Genomic DNA, 18,336 nt, shown 5'->3' on the forward strand with positions numbered 1-18,336 from the left:
GTATCTATTATAGGTTTTTGATTTGTGGCTCTTATGAGGTTCATGTACAACAATCTATGTATTAACAGTCTGTTTTTAGTTGATGGTCACTTAATTCAAACACATGCTGAAAACACTACATTTTTTTTGTATCTATAATAGGTTTTTGATTTGTGGCTCTTATGAGGTTCATATATAACAATATATGTATTAGCAGTCTCATTTTAGTTGATGGTCACTTAATTCAAACACATGCTGAAACCACTACTCTCTCTCTGCCATGACTTGTGCATTTGTCTTTGTATTTTACATCTTTTTGTTTTGTGTATTCCTTAAGTAATTATTGTAGATATAGTTGATTTTACTACTTTTATCTTTTCACCTTCATGCCAGCTTTTTATAAGAGGTTGACCCACCACCTTTACTGTATGTTTGCTTTTACCACATATTTTGCTTTCATAGTTTTTTAACTTTTCTTTTTGATTTAAAGAATTCCCTGTAGAATTTCTTGTAAGGCTAGCTTAGTGGTCCTGAACTCCTTTACCTTTTTGTTTGTCCTCAAGATGGATCACCACACCTGTGATGTTCCCCCCACTTGTGGGTCCCACATTCGGGGGTGGGCATCCCAATAAGATCACATCTCTGCCCCTCCAGTCATTCTCAGTGTAGCTTTTTGTTTACATCTTTAGCTGTAGAAGAATGTTCTGCTATCCTTCAGGTTATTCTCAGAGAGGGTTGCTGTGTATGTAATTGCAGCCTTTGGGGTGTCGGTGGGAGGAGAGGAATTCAGAATCCTCCTACTCCACGTCTTGATCATCCACTTACCCATTGCCTTTAAAAGTTCTCATTTTCCCAAAAGCATGTATCCTTGAATCATTCCCTTCACCTTTGTATGGAAATGATGATGCCATCTCATTCCTCTTAAGGATAACAAAAAGCAATATGATAGCATTGAAAGGTTCAGCCAGCTATGGTGGGAGACCCATGAGGAAACCGAGGTTTTGTTTTGCCCTCCACCCCGGCCTTGGGGAACCTAAAGAACATCATCTGGCCTTTACTCCAAATGACTCTCCTAGACATGCAAAGCATCTCTCTGACCCAGCTGTGTTTCTCTGCTGCTCTCTGCTTTTTTCCTGTTAAGGGAACATCTCCAGGCAGCATGCTCATCTCCCCCCAGGATTCATTCCGGAGGAAGAACCTTCAGTATTACGTTTGGGAAGGGCTTTTCTTCCATTTCCATGTTCCCTTATGTTGGTTTGTTTTCCCCTCAAAATATGTGCTTGGGTGAGAGATTGCACGCAGGAGCAGCGAGCCCTTGTCAGAGGAGATAGTGCTATACTTAGAACATATAACTGTTTAAAATGAATTTGGTACACTACTGCACCAAAAAGTCTGTCATACTGGAAAGTGAGGTGGGGATGTATAGAAAATAAAACATAAACACATGACCAAAGATGCCCAGGAGTATGAAAGCTTAGGAGTCTTTTGTTGATATAAATATGGAGTAGTTAAAAAAATTACCTAACAATGTTCTGTGACACTATTTTTGTCTCTGACGTTCAGGCAGCTCATACAGGCTTTGTTCTAGTGATTTATACTAGAAGCCTGTAATAAAAATGCAGCCTGAAATCATGCAGCTGGGTACCATTCATTTTTCTTCCATGGACAGTTCCAGAACTTAAAAAATTGCAGCAGACATGTAAAAGCTCTTCCCTCACAGGAAATGCATGCCCGGCCACGGCAGCTGGCCCTCTTGGGTCTCTTCTGCTTTAATAGAGTCATTGGTGATGCTGTGCAGGTTTCTAGATTGGTTTTATGAGTATTAGAGAAGAATTTCCAGGAGGGTATTACAGGGTCACTAAAAATAAGACCACCTTCTCCTTTTGAGAGATTCTCCAACTGAGAATCAACATACAGGTCAGACAGATGGAGGTGAGACTATCCACTTTATTACCAATAATAGCTTGATTGAAAAATGCAACCTGACATACAGCCAAATAACTTCTAGTACTTTCCACTTACATTGAACTGGCGCCCCAAAACTGTAGGCCTTTCACTTGTAGGGGAAGAGCCTGTTTGTACCAAAACCTTTTCAGATGTCCACAGGGGCCTAGAATGTATCATCTCTGCAGGCGTACTGACCAGAAAGGGCTCGTAGAGCTTGGTTCTGATAATTTGTACTGGGGACCTATCATAAAAATGTCCCACCAGAGGGGCCAACCCACACGTGTGTGGTTTCTCTTCCCAAAGTCCTTAGTCAATAAGTCACTTCTCTTTTGGGGACAAGAGAGTATGGAGTAGAGAGCAAAATCCAGCCACATGGTGACATGGAGGCAGAAGAATGGAGAATGCCCGCTCCTGCCCTCAAAAGCACAAGACAGTTCTGCTGTGTCTGCATTGTGTCTGCAAGTAGATGTGAAATAGTCTTTTTGAATGAGTTCTATGGAATTCCTTCTCCAAACCACAAGTAAATACCTTTGGCATCTGAGGCCATTGGGATGGGCCTTTCTTACTTGGTTATTTCTGTATGTATTTTCAACTTCGTATCAGTATGGTGGGGGAAGGGGGAGGTGGGGAATTGTTGGCTCTTCTGTACACTGCAGCATCTTGGGGCACTTTTCTCCCCCTTCGCTCTTTTTAAAATCTTGGCGGGGTTTGGAAGTCATTTTGCCATTGGCATCTCAGAGATGACAAATGTCACCTTGGTGATGTTGGCGTAGTTGGTGTATTCAGGCTGGGCCCCTCTAAAGAGCAGTCTGTTCCTCATGGCACAGGGTTCTTTCTAGTGAGCTTTCATGTTTTCCAGCCTTCCAGCACTGGTTGCATCATTGTAATAAGGAGTAGGGCTGCTGGGACTGGGAGAGTAAGTGGGAATCAAAAAACATTAGCATTCCTAGGTACCTTAAAAGTATTGCATCTCAGATTTTGAGGCATGAATCTTCTTTCACAAGTGTAAAAGCAAGAAGCATGGGCAATCAATCAAGGGTCTTTGTCATGCTCTGCAGCTTTCTTAGGAGATGCAGACAGGCAATAATATGTGATTGTCAATAGTGTCTTGAATTTTCAGTGATGTTTGCCAACTCATAGGCCACCCCAGTGAGCAAGGTCAGCGGCGCCAACCCCAGCTGACAGAAGTAGAAACCGAGGCCCTTGCTGACTTGCCTAAGGACCCAGGGAGGTCAGGAGCCCAGTTAAAAATAGAAGGGAGAGTTGCCTTGTTCCCATTCTTAGCATAAAGCACCAGACTTCATTCCCTTCTGCAGTATTTGCTAATTGTTCATTTCCAACAAAACATAACAGAGACTTTTTCCTTTATAGCTGGTTGTAAACATTTAAGATGCCCGTACTCACTCATAACCTGTGCTCACTTATCCTGGTCAGGAAGCTATCTTATTTACCTTCTTTCTTTTTCTCTTCCATATTTACGTATATGAAGACAGAGAAGTTAATGTATATGAAAGCACTTCATAAACTGAGTAGCACGTAAATGTTTTTTGGTATGGTTAGAACATTCATATTCTTTTTTTTTTTTTTTTTAATTTATTTGACAGAGATCACAAGTAGGCAGAGGGGCAGGCAGAGAGAGTGGAGGAGACAGTCTCCCCGCTGAGCAGAGAGCCCGATGTGGGGCTCGATCCCAGGACCCTGAGATCATGACCTGAGCCGAAGGCAGGGGCTTAACCCACTGAGTCACCCAGGTGCCCCCCCCTTTTTAAAGAGAACACTCATATTCTTAACTTTGTATGGTTCAAGTACAAATACTTCCATTCCCTAGTGTCCAGTAGGGTTGAGCAAGGGATGAGGGTGGCAGACACTTGTGTAACACTCACTGAAATAACTCAGGGCGGCACACGTCACAACAGCATGAATTTAATTAAGATGAAGTTCTCAATCATAAATGTCTTCCAGAGACGCACGAACTGAGATATGTCATGTCCGGTGACAGGGTGAAGCAACAGAACAGAAGCACCAACAGAAAGTAAGATGCCGGTACAGGTTTGGGGGAAGCCAAAAAGTATTTTCAACCAGAAAATATATAGTTGGGGGAAATCACTTTCCTCCCAGGTAAAAGAACAAGTTGTCTTTTCATACTCTAGAGTACATACGTGTGGCCCATATGCAGGATTTTTATGCTTATAGGTAGATAATAGAGAATTCCCAACAGATTGCTCACATTCCTAGAGGGCTGCTCTGTACTGCAGCACCCACACAGGGCCCTAATATGTCCCTCTTGATTACGGCACAGGCACGTTTTAGGGAGATACAGTGTCTAGAATGTTTTCTCTTTTACAGCTGATTTTCAGCCCTGGTGGATACAAGCTTGTGGTACACACGTACGGCTTATGAGTCAGCATCAGTTTAAATAGCTCCTGCCTCCTCCAGGCTCTCTCTCCCCCTTCTGGCTTGTAACATCTCACCATCCTCTCAGGCAGAATTATCCACTCCTTTCTCCGGCCCCCACACTTTTTATTTTGAAGAAAGCCAAACTTACGAAAAAGTTGAAAAAATAGTACAGTGCTGCACCTAAACTGTTTCTTCTTTCGGATGAGCCACTTGAGAGTAGGTTGCAGACACCATGGCCCTTCATCCCCAGATATCTCCACATCTATCTCTGGGAGCAAAAACGTTCCCTTCTGGGATTGCTGCAAAACAGTGGTGGTAAGGACAGCTGATACGGATACAGCACTGATATCTCAGACGCGGTTCCTGTTCGTGTTCCCACAGTTGTCTCAGGAGTGTCCTTTGTTTTCTTCTCCCCCATCCGGGACCCATTCAGAGATCACGTGCATCCAGTTGTCACGTCTCTTTAGCCTCATTTTCTTCCTTTTTCCTTCTCCTTTTTCTTCCCCCTTCCATCCCTCTGTCCCTTCTTTTAAAAGTCCAGGCCAGTTCTTTTATTATCTCCTCCTGAAGCAAACATAATTAAGGAAGTAGGGTGTTCTGCCCAATGAGAGTGTAGCTTTTTTTCTTTTTCTTTTATCTTTTCTTCTCATGATTTCATGGCTTACCATGAAACCTCTAAAGAGGTGTATTCATTCCTGTTGGATGTAGCCAATGAAAGATAGTTTTTTCTTCCTAAAAGTCTACGTCCTGATAGACTCTTCCAAAGGCTCACTCCTCAGGACATGCATGGGACTGATGAACACAGCAGGTGTATGTGTCTCTAAGGACTTTATTTTTGATATCCACAGGCCTTGTTTTACCAAACTCCGCATCCGTACCACTCAATGATGAACACTCAGCCAGCATTTCTTAGAGTTCAGTTGGTTAGGCCAGTGGTTTGATTTCTCAGCAAGTCAGATCTTTCAACATAGTACTAATATTTCATGCAAAAATGAAAGTAGATCTCATTCTGAATCATTAGAGCTTTCCACTCATGAAGTTAATATTTCTTACTGCTATCACTGATGACTCTTTTTTTTTCTCTCTAAGATTTTATTTATTTATTTGACAGAGAGAGACACAGTGAGAGAGGGAACACAAGCAGGAGGAGTGGGAGAGGGAGAAGCAGGCTTCCCACTGAGCAGGGAGCCCGATGTGGGACTCGATCCCAGGACCCTGGGACCATGACCTGAGCTGAAGGCAGACACTTAACGACTGAGGCACCCAGGTGCCCCTGTCACTATTACTCTTGATGTTTCAGTAATATGAAATAGTTTGTCATTTCATTGATTTCTCCAGGTATAGAGTCTTGTGAGTAAATTTTAGGATAGATTAGAGAAGACTTCTCAGTTTCTATATGGGGCAATCTAAAATGAATGGGTTTGTATGTTTTAGCTTTTTTGATATCAGTATATTTTTCTTAAAAGTTGTAAACAGGAGGGGCACCTGGGTGGCTCAGTCAGTTAAGTGTCTGCCTTAGTCTCAGGTCTTGATCCCAGGGTCCTGGGATCCAGCCCAGTGTTGGGCTCTCTGCTCAGTGGGGAGTCTGCTTCTCCCTTTCCCTCTGCCTGCCACTCCCCTGTGCTCTCTCTCTCTCTGTGTCAAATAAATAAATAAAATCTTTAAAAAAAAATTATAAACAAGAGAAAGACAAATTTTAGATTAAAAATGGGGGTGGGATTTCTCTCTTCTCTTATTGATGTGTTCTATCACACTGATTGATTTGCAAATGTTGAACCAACCTTGCAACCCAGGGATGAATCCCACCTGGTCATGGTGGATAATCTTTTTAATGTGCTGCTGGATCCTGTTTGCTAGGATCTTGTTGAGAATCTTTGCATCCATATTCATCAGTGATATTGGTCTGAAATTCTCCTTTTTGGTAGGGTCTTTGCCTGGTTTGGGGATCAGGGTAATGCTGGCTTCATAAAGAGTCTGGAAGTTTTCCTTCTGCTTCAATTTTTTGGAACAGCTTCAGGAGAATTGGGGTTATTTCTTCTTTGAAAGTTTGGTAGAATTCCCCAGGGAATCCATCAGGTCCTGGGCTCTTGTTTTTTGGGAGGTTTTTGATCACTGCTTCAATCTCATTACTAGATATCGGTCTATTCAGGTTGTCAATTTCTTCCTGGTTCAATTTTGGGAGTTTGTAGCTTTCCAGGAATGCATCCATTTCATCTAGGTTGCTTAGCTTATTGGCATATAACTGTTGGTAATAATTTCTGATGATTGTTTCTATTTCCTTGGTGTTAGTTGTGATCTCTCCCTTTTCATTCATAATTTTATTAATTTGGGCTTTCTCTCTTTTCTTTTGGATTAGTGTGGCCAATGGTTTATCGATCTTATTGATTCTTTCAAAAAACCAGCTTCTAGTTTCATTGGTACGTTCTACTGTATCTCTCGTTTCTACCTCATTGATCTCTGCTCTAATCTTGATTATTTCCCTTCTTGCATGTGGAGTTGGTTTGATTTGTTGTTGATTCTCCAGTTCTTTAAGGTGTAGAGACAGCTGGTGTAGTCTGGATTTTTCAATGTTTTTGAGGAAGGCTTGGATGGCTATGTATTTTCCCCATCAATAAGAGAAGAGAGAAAAACCACATGGTCCTCTCAATTGATGCAGAAAAAGCATTTGACAAAATCCAGCATCCGTTCCTGATGAAAACGCTTCAAAGTATAGGGATAGAGGGAACATTCCTGAACTTCATAAAATCTATCTATGAAAGACCCACAGCAAATATCATCTTCAATGGGAAAAAGCTTGCAGCCTTCCCGTTGAGATCAGGAACACGACAAGGATGCCCACTCTCACCACTCTTGTTCAACATAATATTAGAAGTTCTAGCAACGGCAATCAGACAACAAAGAGAAATAAAAGGTATCCAAATCGGCAAGGAAGAAGTCAAACTCTCTCTCTTCGCAGATGACATGATTCTTTATATGGAAAACCCCAAAGACTCCACCCCCAAACTACTAGAACTCATACAGCAATTCAGTAACGTGGCAGGATACAAAGTCAATGTACAGAAATCAGTGGCTTTCTTATACACCAACAATGAAAATACAGAAAGGGAAATTAGAGAATCGATTCCATTTACTATAGCACCAAGAACCATAAGATACCTGGGCATAAACCTAACCAAAGAAGTAAAGGACCTGTACTCGAGGAACTACAGAACACTCATGAAAGAAATTGAAGAAGACACAAAAAGATGGAAGACTGTTCCATGCTCTTGGATTGGAAGAATAAACATTGTTAAAATGTCTATACTGCCTAGAGCAATCTATACTTTTAATGCCATTCCGATCAAAATTCCACCGATATTTTTCAAAGAGCTGGAGCAAATAATCCTAAAATTTGTATGGAGCCAGAAGAGACCCCGAATTGCTAAGGAAATGTTGAAAAACAAAAACAAAACTGGCGGCATCACGTTACCCGATTTCAAGCTTTACTACAAAGCTGTGATCACCAAGACAGCGTGGTACTGGCATAAAAACAGACACATAGACCAGTGGAACAGAGTGGAGAGCCCAGATATGGACCCTCAACTCTATGGTCAAATAATCTTCGACAAAACAGGAAAAAATATTCAATGGAAAAAAGACTGTCTCTTCAATAAATGGTGCTGGGAAAACTGGACAGCGATATGTAGAAGAATGAAACTCGACCATTCTCTTACACCGTACACAAAGATAAACTCGAAATGGATAAAAGACCTCAACGTGAGACAGGAATCTATCAGAATCCTAGAGGAGAACATAGGCAGTAACCTCTTCGATATCAGCCACAGCAACTTCTTACAAGATATGTCTCCAAAGGCCAAGGAAACAAAAGCAAAAATGAACTTTTGGGACTTCATCAAGATCAAAAGCTTCTGCACAGCAAAGGAAACAGTCAACAAAACAAAGAGGCAACCCACGGAATGGGAGAAGATATTTGCAAATGACAGTACAGACAAAAGGTTGATATCCAGGATCTATAAAGAACTTCTCAAACTCAACACACACAAAACAGATAATCATATCAAAAAATGGGCAGAAGATATGAACAGACACTTCTCCAATGAAGACATACAAATGGCTATCAGACACATGAAAAAATGTTCATCATCACTAGCCATCAGGGAGATTCAAATTAAAACAACATTGAGATACCACCTAACACCAGTTAGAATGGCCAAAATTAGCAAGACGGGAAACAACGTGTGTTGGAGAGGATGTGGAGAAAGGGGAACCCTCTTACACTGTTGGTGGGAATGCATGTTAGTGCAGCCACTTTGGAGAACAGTGTGGAGATTCCTGAAGAAATTAAAAATAGAGCTTCCCTATGACCCTGCAATTGCACTGCTGGGTATTTACCCCAAAGATACAGATGTAGTGAAAAGAAGGGCCATTTGTACCCCAATGTTTATTGCAGCAATGGCTACGGTCGCCAAACTGTGGAAAGAACCAAGATGCCCTTCATCGGATGAATGGATAAGGAAGATGTGGTCCATATACACAATGGAGTATTATGCCTCCATCAGAAAGGACGAATACCCAACTTTTGTAGCAACATGGACGGGACTGGAAGAAATTATGCTGAGCGAAATAAGTCAAGCAGAGAGAGTCAAGTATCATATGGTCTCACTTATTTGTGGAGCATAACAAAGAACATGGAGGACATGGGGAGATGGAGAGGAGAGGGAGTTGAGGGAAACTGGAAGGGGAGATGAACCATGAGAGACTATGGACTCTGAAAAACAACCAGAGGGTTATGAAGGGGCGGTGGGAGGGGGTGGGGTGGGGTGGGAGGTTGAGGAACCAGGTGGTGGGTAATAGGGAGGGCACGTACTGCATGGAGCACTGGGTGTGATGCCAAAACAATGAACACTGTTATGCTGTAAATAAGCAAATAAAAATAAATAAATTAATTTAAAAACAAACAAACAAAAACAAACAAAAAAACAAAACAAAAAAAAATGGGGTTGGGAGGAAGAGCTTTCTTACTTAAAGATCATGACCCCATATCAAAGTTTTATTGGAAAAGAATAATGATTTTTAGAATTTTTTTTTAAGAATCATTTAAAATGATTCTTATATCTGCTTCATGCCTTCATACATCTCTTCTCCATGAACTGTCTTTGCGTTCCAGACATTACTACTATCTTGAAGACAGGAAGCCGCAGGTGTGTGGTGGACATCAGTGAGATGAGGCTAAAAATTGACTCATTTAATTGATTTATAAGCATTCTGCTTATTAGAAGGTAGTTCCTTTCATTTGAGAATGGAAGCTTTTCCCAGCCACAGGCAAGTATACAATGTTATCCAGGAAAATTTTGCTTCACCATAAAACAGAAAATGAAGTAATAGAAGCTTCCTGAGGCATTGAGAAATATGGTCTCCATTGCACTGGAGATAACACACTAATTGTCACAAAAGGTGTTGGTTATCATTTAAGGGGGAAATGTTATATTGACATAATACATAATTTCAGCATCTGTTGTGCCTTGCTTTGGATTGTAGATCTAGACTAATGGATCTGTGGAGCTGTTTAGACTTTTCTTATTAGAGTCCCTTGCCTCCTAGAAAAGCTTGCGTATAAAATATTCAGTTGAGATGGACATTTTGCATTTAACACTTCCGTTCTGAAACTAGTATTTCTCAATGTCTGCCATGTGTTGAGTAATTTTATTTAATTCATGGAACAATCCTGCAATATTACTGTTCTTCTAACAAAGAAGGAAACTGAGAGAGGTTAGTTCATTTGTGCAAGGTTACACAGCTAGTCATAGTAGAGATTAGTTTCAGGTCTTTCTCACTTAGTTTTCTCCTGGTTTGTCAATTAGTACAAGTCTTCTCATAGATCAGGTTGATTGTAATGAGTAATGCCAAATGAATGACTGTTGGAAATGCTGTGGGAAACAGAGCCCAGTTAATGTCATACCCAATCTTGCTTTTTACTGGCTGCCCTTAAACCTTCCTATCTATCTGACTTGGCAAAGCGGCCAAGCATGAGACTCCGCAGATGAACACTATAGTAGCGGGGCCACAGTGAAGTCCAAGCAAACCAGGCTGGGTCATGTGGAAACTTTTTAACTAGACTAGAGGCAGGCCTAGAGTTGCCAAGGCTCTTCTTTCTTTTTTTGTTACAACCCAGAGGTTAAGATCACATCTTAGCGTGCCGGGGGTCTGTCGAAAAGCAAGAAAGACTGCTCCAGTTCTAAAGACCCCGCTGGTGTGGGCTAGCCTTAGCTGCGGGTGACTAAGTCACTGCAGTGACTTAGCCCTGGCCCTAGCCACCTGACCTTGCCAGGTTGGCAAGAGGCAAGAGGAGTATGGAATCTCAACGAGGAGAGTGGGCCTTCTGACACTTTGGATCAACACTTCGCCTTTGATCTTGACCAGTTGTAGGGAGGGGCATTGGTACAAGAGACTAAAGAGGAGTCCTGGAGCTGAAAACCAGTCAAAACTGCCAAATCATACCCTTCTCTTAAACAAGAATCGTTTCCTGTGAAGTGGCTATTTGAGAATGGGAGCTGTCTTCCCCTTTGAAAGAAGGATTTGAACAAAAGAGAAAATAGAGCATTCGCTTTCTCCTTTTCCCTAGGCGGTGTCCATGTTTAGGTGTAAAGCTCATATATTTACATGGATGTATCCCTATAAATACTCAATATCTGCATAAAGCTAGTAACTTTTTGTGGTAAAATTTCACTTTAAAAAAATTATCTGACCTACCTGACCAGTTTTCACAAGTTTAATTTTCATAACTCAGGAGTGTTTGTATTTGTTTTGGGTGATGATAAAAGGGCCCCATGGTGAGAAGCGATGTGGAGTGGGGAAATGGGGCAACAGTTTTCTCTACTGTAATGAAAATTTATCTATGTAGTGGCTTTTTCCTTGAATGTGAATTAGAGGGAGTTCATGCTTTGTGATAAATTTATGGTTAGCAGTAAGATAAAGGCCCATTTTACTGCCTTATTTTTCTTAATAAATCTTAATTACTTTCTCTCCATAAATTAAAGCATTTACCATGCTGTATCTTATTCATCAGATTGGTCTTATATGCTATTAATTTCACAGAATAATTGCCATTTGGGCTTTTTGTAAAACATCACTTTGTGATCTTTGCTTTAATGCTGCAAAAGAATTGCTAACTGGATTTTCAGTGAGTACACTAGTCTAGTCATGTTGCCTCAATTTTTAAAGGAGGTACTGATAGCTATTGGGCTAACTTTGGGGATCGTAGCACCGTGGGCTCACCAGTTAGGACGGGGAGAGAAATGTTGTGCATAGTAGACTGTTTTGAAAGATAGTTTTATTTCTTTGAACTACATCACAAAAATATTTCCTGGTCTAGGTCCCAGAGGCTGACTTTAGTGAGTGGATTTATTTATAATTAGTAGAATTCCAGGGAATTCTAAGGAATATTATATTGACTTCATTAGATGATGGAATCTTCTTCATTCTGTTGACTTGCTTAGCAAATCCTTTCCTAATGGTCCATGTAGACTTGGAGTTCATTCCAACCCAAGTTGAGTTATCACAGATGTCTCTTAGAAGACACTAGCATTTCATAATTTTTGGCTCCCAGTATATGAAAAAGGAGTTCACCAAATTTTCAATTTTATGTTGATTGGACAGACTTGAGAGTGGCATCATTTTATTCATTAGCTATTATCAAAAGAAAAAGTCACAGAAGTGACTATACAAATGCATGTATTTGCTGTGCAGTTGTGGCCTGCCTGTCTCCTATATCACACTTCATCATTCCTCTGCTCTGCTATCAGAGGGGTGCACGCTGCCCCCGTGTGCTTCTGTTCCTGGTGTCCCTGGCCGCTGGCTCCTGGCTGGTTAGGCCCATGGGAGGCTCTGGTGAAAGACCAGAGATGGGAGGAAAGAAGCTATAAAATATTTCTCCCTCCCTCTCCGGCAACTCCTCTTGCGTGGCTTGGGTTTTGTCCCTGATTGCAGCTCCTGGGAGACAGGTCCACTGTGTTTCCAGGGTCCTCTGGGTGCCCCATGCCCTGGCTCTGGGAACATTGCTTCTCTCCACCCCCCATCCCTCCAGCAAGGAGTAGCAGCAGCCTCCTGCTATTGAGAATCTCTTAAATTGCCTTACTGTGCCCTCTGTGATGTCTCAACTCTTCTGTCATTTGGGTAATAAAGTCACTGTATCAAATTTGTTCTGTTTTACATTCTAAGAGCGGTTTCTTTTTCCAGACCACACATATTTTGTAAAACAATTTTGCTTTTATTTCATAGCTTGTAGTCTTTTGAATGTTGATAAAGGGAGTGTTAAATTATTCATTACCTCTGTTAATGTTTAATCAGCTTGGTATTGGCATTTAGGTAGTGGGGCAGAGGGGAATAAGATAAAATAACTTGACTGCCCTCAGGGAGCTCAGTTGCCTTGGGGAGACGCGCTTTACTGGAGAAGAAGGGATACCTAGACCACGCTAGTGGTGGGACCTCCAGGCCTTGCCAGGAGCTAAGGTCTTGCTCAAGTGGATGAGAAGAAAGGGCATTACCAGCAGAAGCAGCAGTTTGTACAGAAGAAGCACATCAGATGCAAATTTGCATGAGGGTCTCTGGGGTCGGGGACAGTGGAAAAAGAGGAGGCTAGAAAGGTAGTCGGGGCCTAACTTAGGAAGGACATAGAAGACTCCAGCAAACAGCTGGACTTTATCCTCTCAGTTACGAGAAGTAGTGAAGAAGGGTTTTAAGCAGAGGCATTGTGTGAACAGATTTTACCCTTTAGAAAGGTCACTCTTAAATGGGCATGAAGGAGATCGTAGAGGACTAGAATGGAGGGAGAGAAACCTGGCCAGGAGGTCAGTGCAGAAGTCTCAGCTGGAGGGAAGGATGTTTGAAAAGAGACCTGAATCAAACCAGAGGATTGAGAGGAAGTGGGGAAAGTCAAGATATACTAGGAAAGTGAAATGTGTGCAGCCTGGTGATTTTTTGGAGAACATTTGGGAATGTGGTGTAAGTTGTCATAAATGATGGTCCATTGTACTCAGAGATTAGGAAATGCTTGCTTGGTTAGGCTAAGTAAATCTTTAGAAGAGGTAAGAAGACTGTTTCTCAAATTGGGGCAATGTGTCCTTGGAGGTCTGATGCACATTTCTTCTACTTCTACTTTTCTTATCTTCTAATTAAAATAGAAGAGCCTCTTTGCTTATTTGAGAAACCATTTCATGGGTAGTTCTTGTATCTAAGGCTTTTGGAAGTTTCTGTCGATACAACATCCCCTGCTAATGGAGAAAACCTGTAGGTCCACTCAGTATCCAAAATTCCACATGCCAGAGATGGTATTATTTTACAAATTGAGAACAACACAGTGCCTGTTCTCTAGAAGCTCAATATCTGAAAACAAACCTATAGACACCATGGAGAAGGTGTTAGAAACAGTATCTGCCTTACATTATCTGCAGTGGAATTTGGTCTGAGTTGCTGCTCCGGAGTTCTGGCCAGATGTAGCGGTGTTGCTAGCTATCAGTAACATGCTTTATTCTTTGAAGATGTAAGGTAGAGTGTAGTCATTGAGAGCCTGAGTTCCAGGGGTCTGACTTCCTGGCTCTGCCATTTATTGTGTGGGTCACCTTGGCTAAATGACTTAATCTCTGTGATTCCCTTCATTATCTGTAAGATGAGGATTGTAGTAGTGTCTGCCCTAGGATTACTGTGAGGGTTAAATGGCAAATGTATGTGTTGTGCATAGCACATCTCCTATTCGATAAATACTTGCCGAGGATCATTCCTGAAGGCAGTGTGAAGCCTACTTTAAGAGTGAAGACTCCATTGAGAAAGGTGTGCTGTGTGAGTTCCAGGGATCATGGCTTTCCTTCTGCATGAAAGCTCTTGTGGCTAACCCCGAGATCCTTTGTAGTCCCTTTATGTTAATTACAAAGAAAATTCTGGAACACACTTCCTTTGGAACAGATTAAGTCTTTGAATCTTCAAGTTAACCTCTTTGATCACATCATACATGATTGGTTTTTGCTTCAAGAAACTTCCAGAAACAAGTGTGAAGGCCACAGGTGGCAAGTAATACCTTTGAGGAGATTGAGACATCACTGCCTCTCTGAAACCTTGCCTTGATATCCATCACCTCCACCCTCATTTGAGTCCAACACACATGAATTGAGCACCACTACTTTTCAGTTCTGTTTATGCTCCAGGGATATGGAAGGATGAGCAGACAGTTCCCATCCTCATGAAAATTAGTCTAATGGGAATATATGTAAATGAATTCAGTCCAGGGTAATATTAGCACAAATGGAAGTGTGTAGAAGATCAGGGAGTACGTAGGAAGAAGAATAAGGAAAGTTTCACAGGTTTGGTGACATCTCGGTAGATTTTGAATGGAATGAGAAGAGGGAGAGTCCACAGGTCAACCTGGGTTGTATAGGAGATGGACCATATGTGGTGGTGGGGGGGGGGGATGGTTAATATGAGATGAAATTGAAGATGGAGGTGGGAAGTGGATCATGTAAAAGCTTGGCCTTTGTCATGTGGGTATTGGAAGCCATTGATTGATTTTAAGCAACAGAATGCTGTAAGATTTGCGTTTTTAGCAAGGTCTTCCTAGTATAGAAGGTGAACTTGAGAGGGAGCTAGATGTTGGCAGGTTCATGTCTCCACTGTAGATTCATTGGTGGTGGTGTCCTATTTACCTCTGTATCCCTAAAATATTTTTTATTGAAGTTTTTCAGAATAGACAGCCCAAGTTGAATTTTCCAGTTCTACATCCCGTCCTCCGAACATGCTGACCTGGACCTCCATCTGTCATAAGCAGCTTGACTAAGATCATAATAAATTATTTTTTCTTGGCATTCTTTTAAGTGGCACTCTCTATTTACTAGCCCCTCTGTGCAGCTGTAGTGTGGTGATGATTGATGCTTATAATTCTGACCCTGAAGTACTTCAAGTCTTCTAAATCATCAAAAAAAGATTAAAGTATATTCAATATCACTCTAATGTTTATGTGTTTTCCTGCGTTCTTATTCTTTGGAAATTGATGGTTTCTCAAGTGCCGGTGTCTCCTGTGCATGCAGGCACAGTGGGAGTCTGGGATGGCTCACCACCCCTCACTCCCTTGCAGAGCCAGCGCAAGGAGTTTGTTAGCAACCTGTGTGCAGAAATAAGCAAACAAAACAAACCTGGGTTCTCTTCACACCTAGGAGAGGAGGAAGCAGGTTGGGCCCCCTGAGCAGCAGACTGGACGGAGACGAGCGAGCCAGTGGTGGCTGGAAAATCAGTGGGAGGCAGACCTGGTACAGACGAGCAAGACAGGCAGTTTATATAGCAAGCCCAAGCCGCGGCAGAGCCCAGGAGGAGCAGGGTCCTAGGCTGGGATGCCGGTTCCATGTTCTTGTGGGCCTTGACCTGAATCGACAGACTGGGAGCTGGTGGCGTTCTCTGCCAGCTAGCTATGTTTGTATTGTGGTAACAACTGCTTGGTAAAACACCAAACATTAGCAAATGAAAACATCAATAATTAGAGCATCCTGTCCCCCGCTCCCCCACAAACACACATTTCTTCACGAGAACCATTATTACTGTAGAGCTGACAATATTACTTGGCACAGAATAAAGAGGACCAGATAGAAGCTGTGAGAAGGCTCCATTTTATAGTCAGGTTTCTGAAGAGAAGGTGTGTGATGATGTTACCAGGAGGGAGATTTGCTGTTTGGGGTGTCTTTGGGGGGTTGTATATTGCAGTAAGTAGAGATGCCTCCTACATTTTGTTGTATGGATTTGTTTTCGAAATCTGTGTTTGATCGGCAAGCTGTGCTTGTGTTGGGGGGCCGCACTCGTTATTCCAGCCTGGAGGGCTGGTCCCTAAGCCACTGGGATTCTGTTTATCACCCACTAGGTAAGGGCTTGTGCGTGCTCTGGAGTTAACTTGACTATTTGCCATCTCTGTGATTGGGACGAGTCTCTTGGTATCTCTGGATCTTGGTTTTTTCTTTTCCTGAAATTTCAAGACCATACAAATTCCTTCCCTACAGGGTTGCTGTGAGGCTGGAATAAAATGGTGGCTGTGGAAAGCCCTACAGAAATAAGAGTATACCAAATATACTAAAGAACGTTATAAATATTCTAATAAAGAATAGAAGTGTGTTTCATTAGCAAGCAGAGTAGGGAGAATGCACTAGTTATTAATTTCTTACTGTGGAGTAGATGTTCTGGCTGTTACTTTCTGCGCTCCTCAAGGTAGATACTAAATGCTTACTTCAGAGGTGAGCAAACTGAGCCTTCTGTTCATACAGCTATACTTACACATAGGAGAACCCACCTGACTCCAGAACTTTGAATGCTTTCTCCTTATCTCCAGTTGTCAGCTTTACTCTAGATCCTACATCCCTACCCCCAGAGTTCTTAAAAAGTTTACCTCCTTTTGGATTGGGAAGTTTGCTAGTCATTTCTTGGTCATTCACTCCTGAAAGTGGGGGAGGATGGGACCCAGAAGGAACCTCTGGGCTCCGGGAGCCCCTGGAGGGACCGGCGGTGCAGGAAGAGTCAGGGTACAGGGCACACTTGATGTGCACCTCTCAAGTTCTCCAGGCCTGGACTGAAAGCAAGGGGGCAGGCAGGCCACATTTCCCAGCCCTTTAGGAGATAACTTTTTTTTTTTTTCCCAGAATTTCCAGAAGTTCATTCTTTCTCTGCTGAAGCGTTTTCCACCCTCACATGAGCTGCCTCTCGGACTCTCCTCTTAAGAACCCGTGCCGCCTCTGTATTCTGACCAGCTCCTTGTTCTGCGCATGGGGAATGAGATTAAGTTGATTCCCCCTGCTCACCACTCTGCTGAGCTTTGCCGGGCCCCTCCCTGTTCACTTTGATGCCCGGTACCGGGGAAGAGGATCTCCGATGTGGCAGTTCATTAAATACCCTGCAGGACCCACCACTGCATGCATTTTCCTTTTTTATCTAAAGTTTTCCCACTTCCAGACAGACAAGAGTCTGCTTGTGAACCGGAGCTGCCCACACAAGAGAACCAGAGATAATGCCTGTCGAAGGGCCAAATTGAATATTCAGGGAGGATGTCAGTGTGTGGGAGAAGCATTTGTTCGGCCTGGATCTGAGACGAGCTGTGTGTCGTGCTTCCATAGGTTCTCAACAGGAGGTGCGTAGAAGCGGCCGTGATGACAGGCCTGGCACTGAACTGCCGCATCAACAAGAAGTCCTTGTTTGACAGGAAGCACTACTTCTATGCAGACCTCCCTGTAAGTACGCTTGGCGGTCCGCCCTCTGTACGTTCTCAGAGCTGGGGGGGGGGGGGGGGGGCTTGATGCGAGGGAAGGGGGCCGTGGCTCTCATGTTTGCAGTCGGAGCTCTGTCCGAGTCAGCGGGAGGTTCTGCCTGGCCCTGATGAAGGCAGGTGCCCCCCGATGTTTACTAGATTGGATGCAGTTGTCCTGATTGCTGACTCCTTGCTTAGCCTCATGCTTCTGCTGGTTCCCTCATAATTGAACAGGGAGTAGAAACCCATGTTCTCAAGCTCAGCCCGGCCGTGGTGTTCGGTGCTAATTGCCTATGAGGTCAAGTCCAACACCACGGCTGATGGAACAGTAAATGCAGCTCTGTAGACAGAGTGGTAGCTCCCCTCTTCTAAGTTGAAGTTGCCAATAATAGGACTGTCCCCTCTAGGGACATTTCTGTCATCTCCCAAGGAGCAAGTAAGTGGACAATAAGAAGCAGAAACATGAACCAGAAGCCTCGACTAACAATAGTAATTAGCTGTAAATTGGCAGTAAACGCAATATTAACCTGTTTTTTGCCTTCAAATTATAGAGTTTCTCCTTTAGGAAAGGCCAGGATGAACTAGAGCCAGTCTTTCATGATGTTGAACTGAACCAAGACTGTAATGGCGAGTGGGTTTTCCCAAAATAATACTTCATTTGATCTTAGCCTGATAGTAGGCACACCCTTTCTTCAGATGTAGGAGAATGATAGTGGTGATACCGCTTCATGTGATTCTCCTTGAACTGA

General features: G+C 42.6%; 1 protein-coding gene across 2 annotated transcripts in view; it reads left to right on the forward strand.

Annotated features, from left to right (window-relative positions):
- The window catches only part of GATB (glutamyl-tRNA amidotransferase subunit B), a 98,649-nt gene that overhangs the window by 20,220 nt on the left and 60,093 nt on the right, over nt 1–18,336 (forward strand). For both annotated transcript variants that reach the window (XM_045993536.1, XM_045993544.1), the window contains exon 3: nt 17,457–17,570. In XM_045993536.1, coding sequence (XP_045849492.1) covers nt 17,457–17,570 — 114 coding nt within the window. The remainder of the gene's footprint in view (nt 1–17,456; nt 17,571–18,336) is intronic.

The sequence above is a fragment of the Meles meles genome, chromosome 2 (genome assembly GCF_922984935.1).
Source record: "Meles meles chromosome 2, mMelMel3.1 paternal haplotype, whole genome shotgun sequence".
NCBI lineage: Eukaryota > Metazoa > Chordata > Mammalia > Carnivora > Mustelidae > Meles > Meles meles.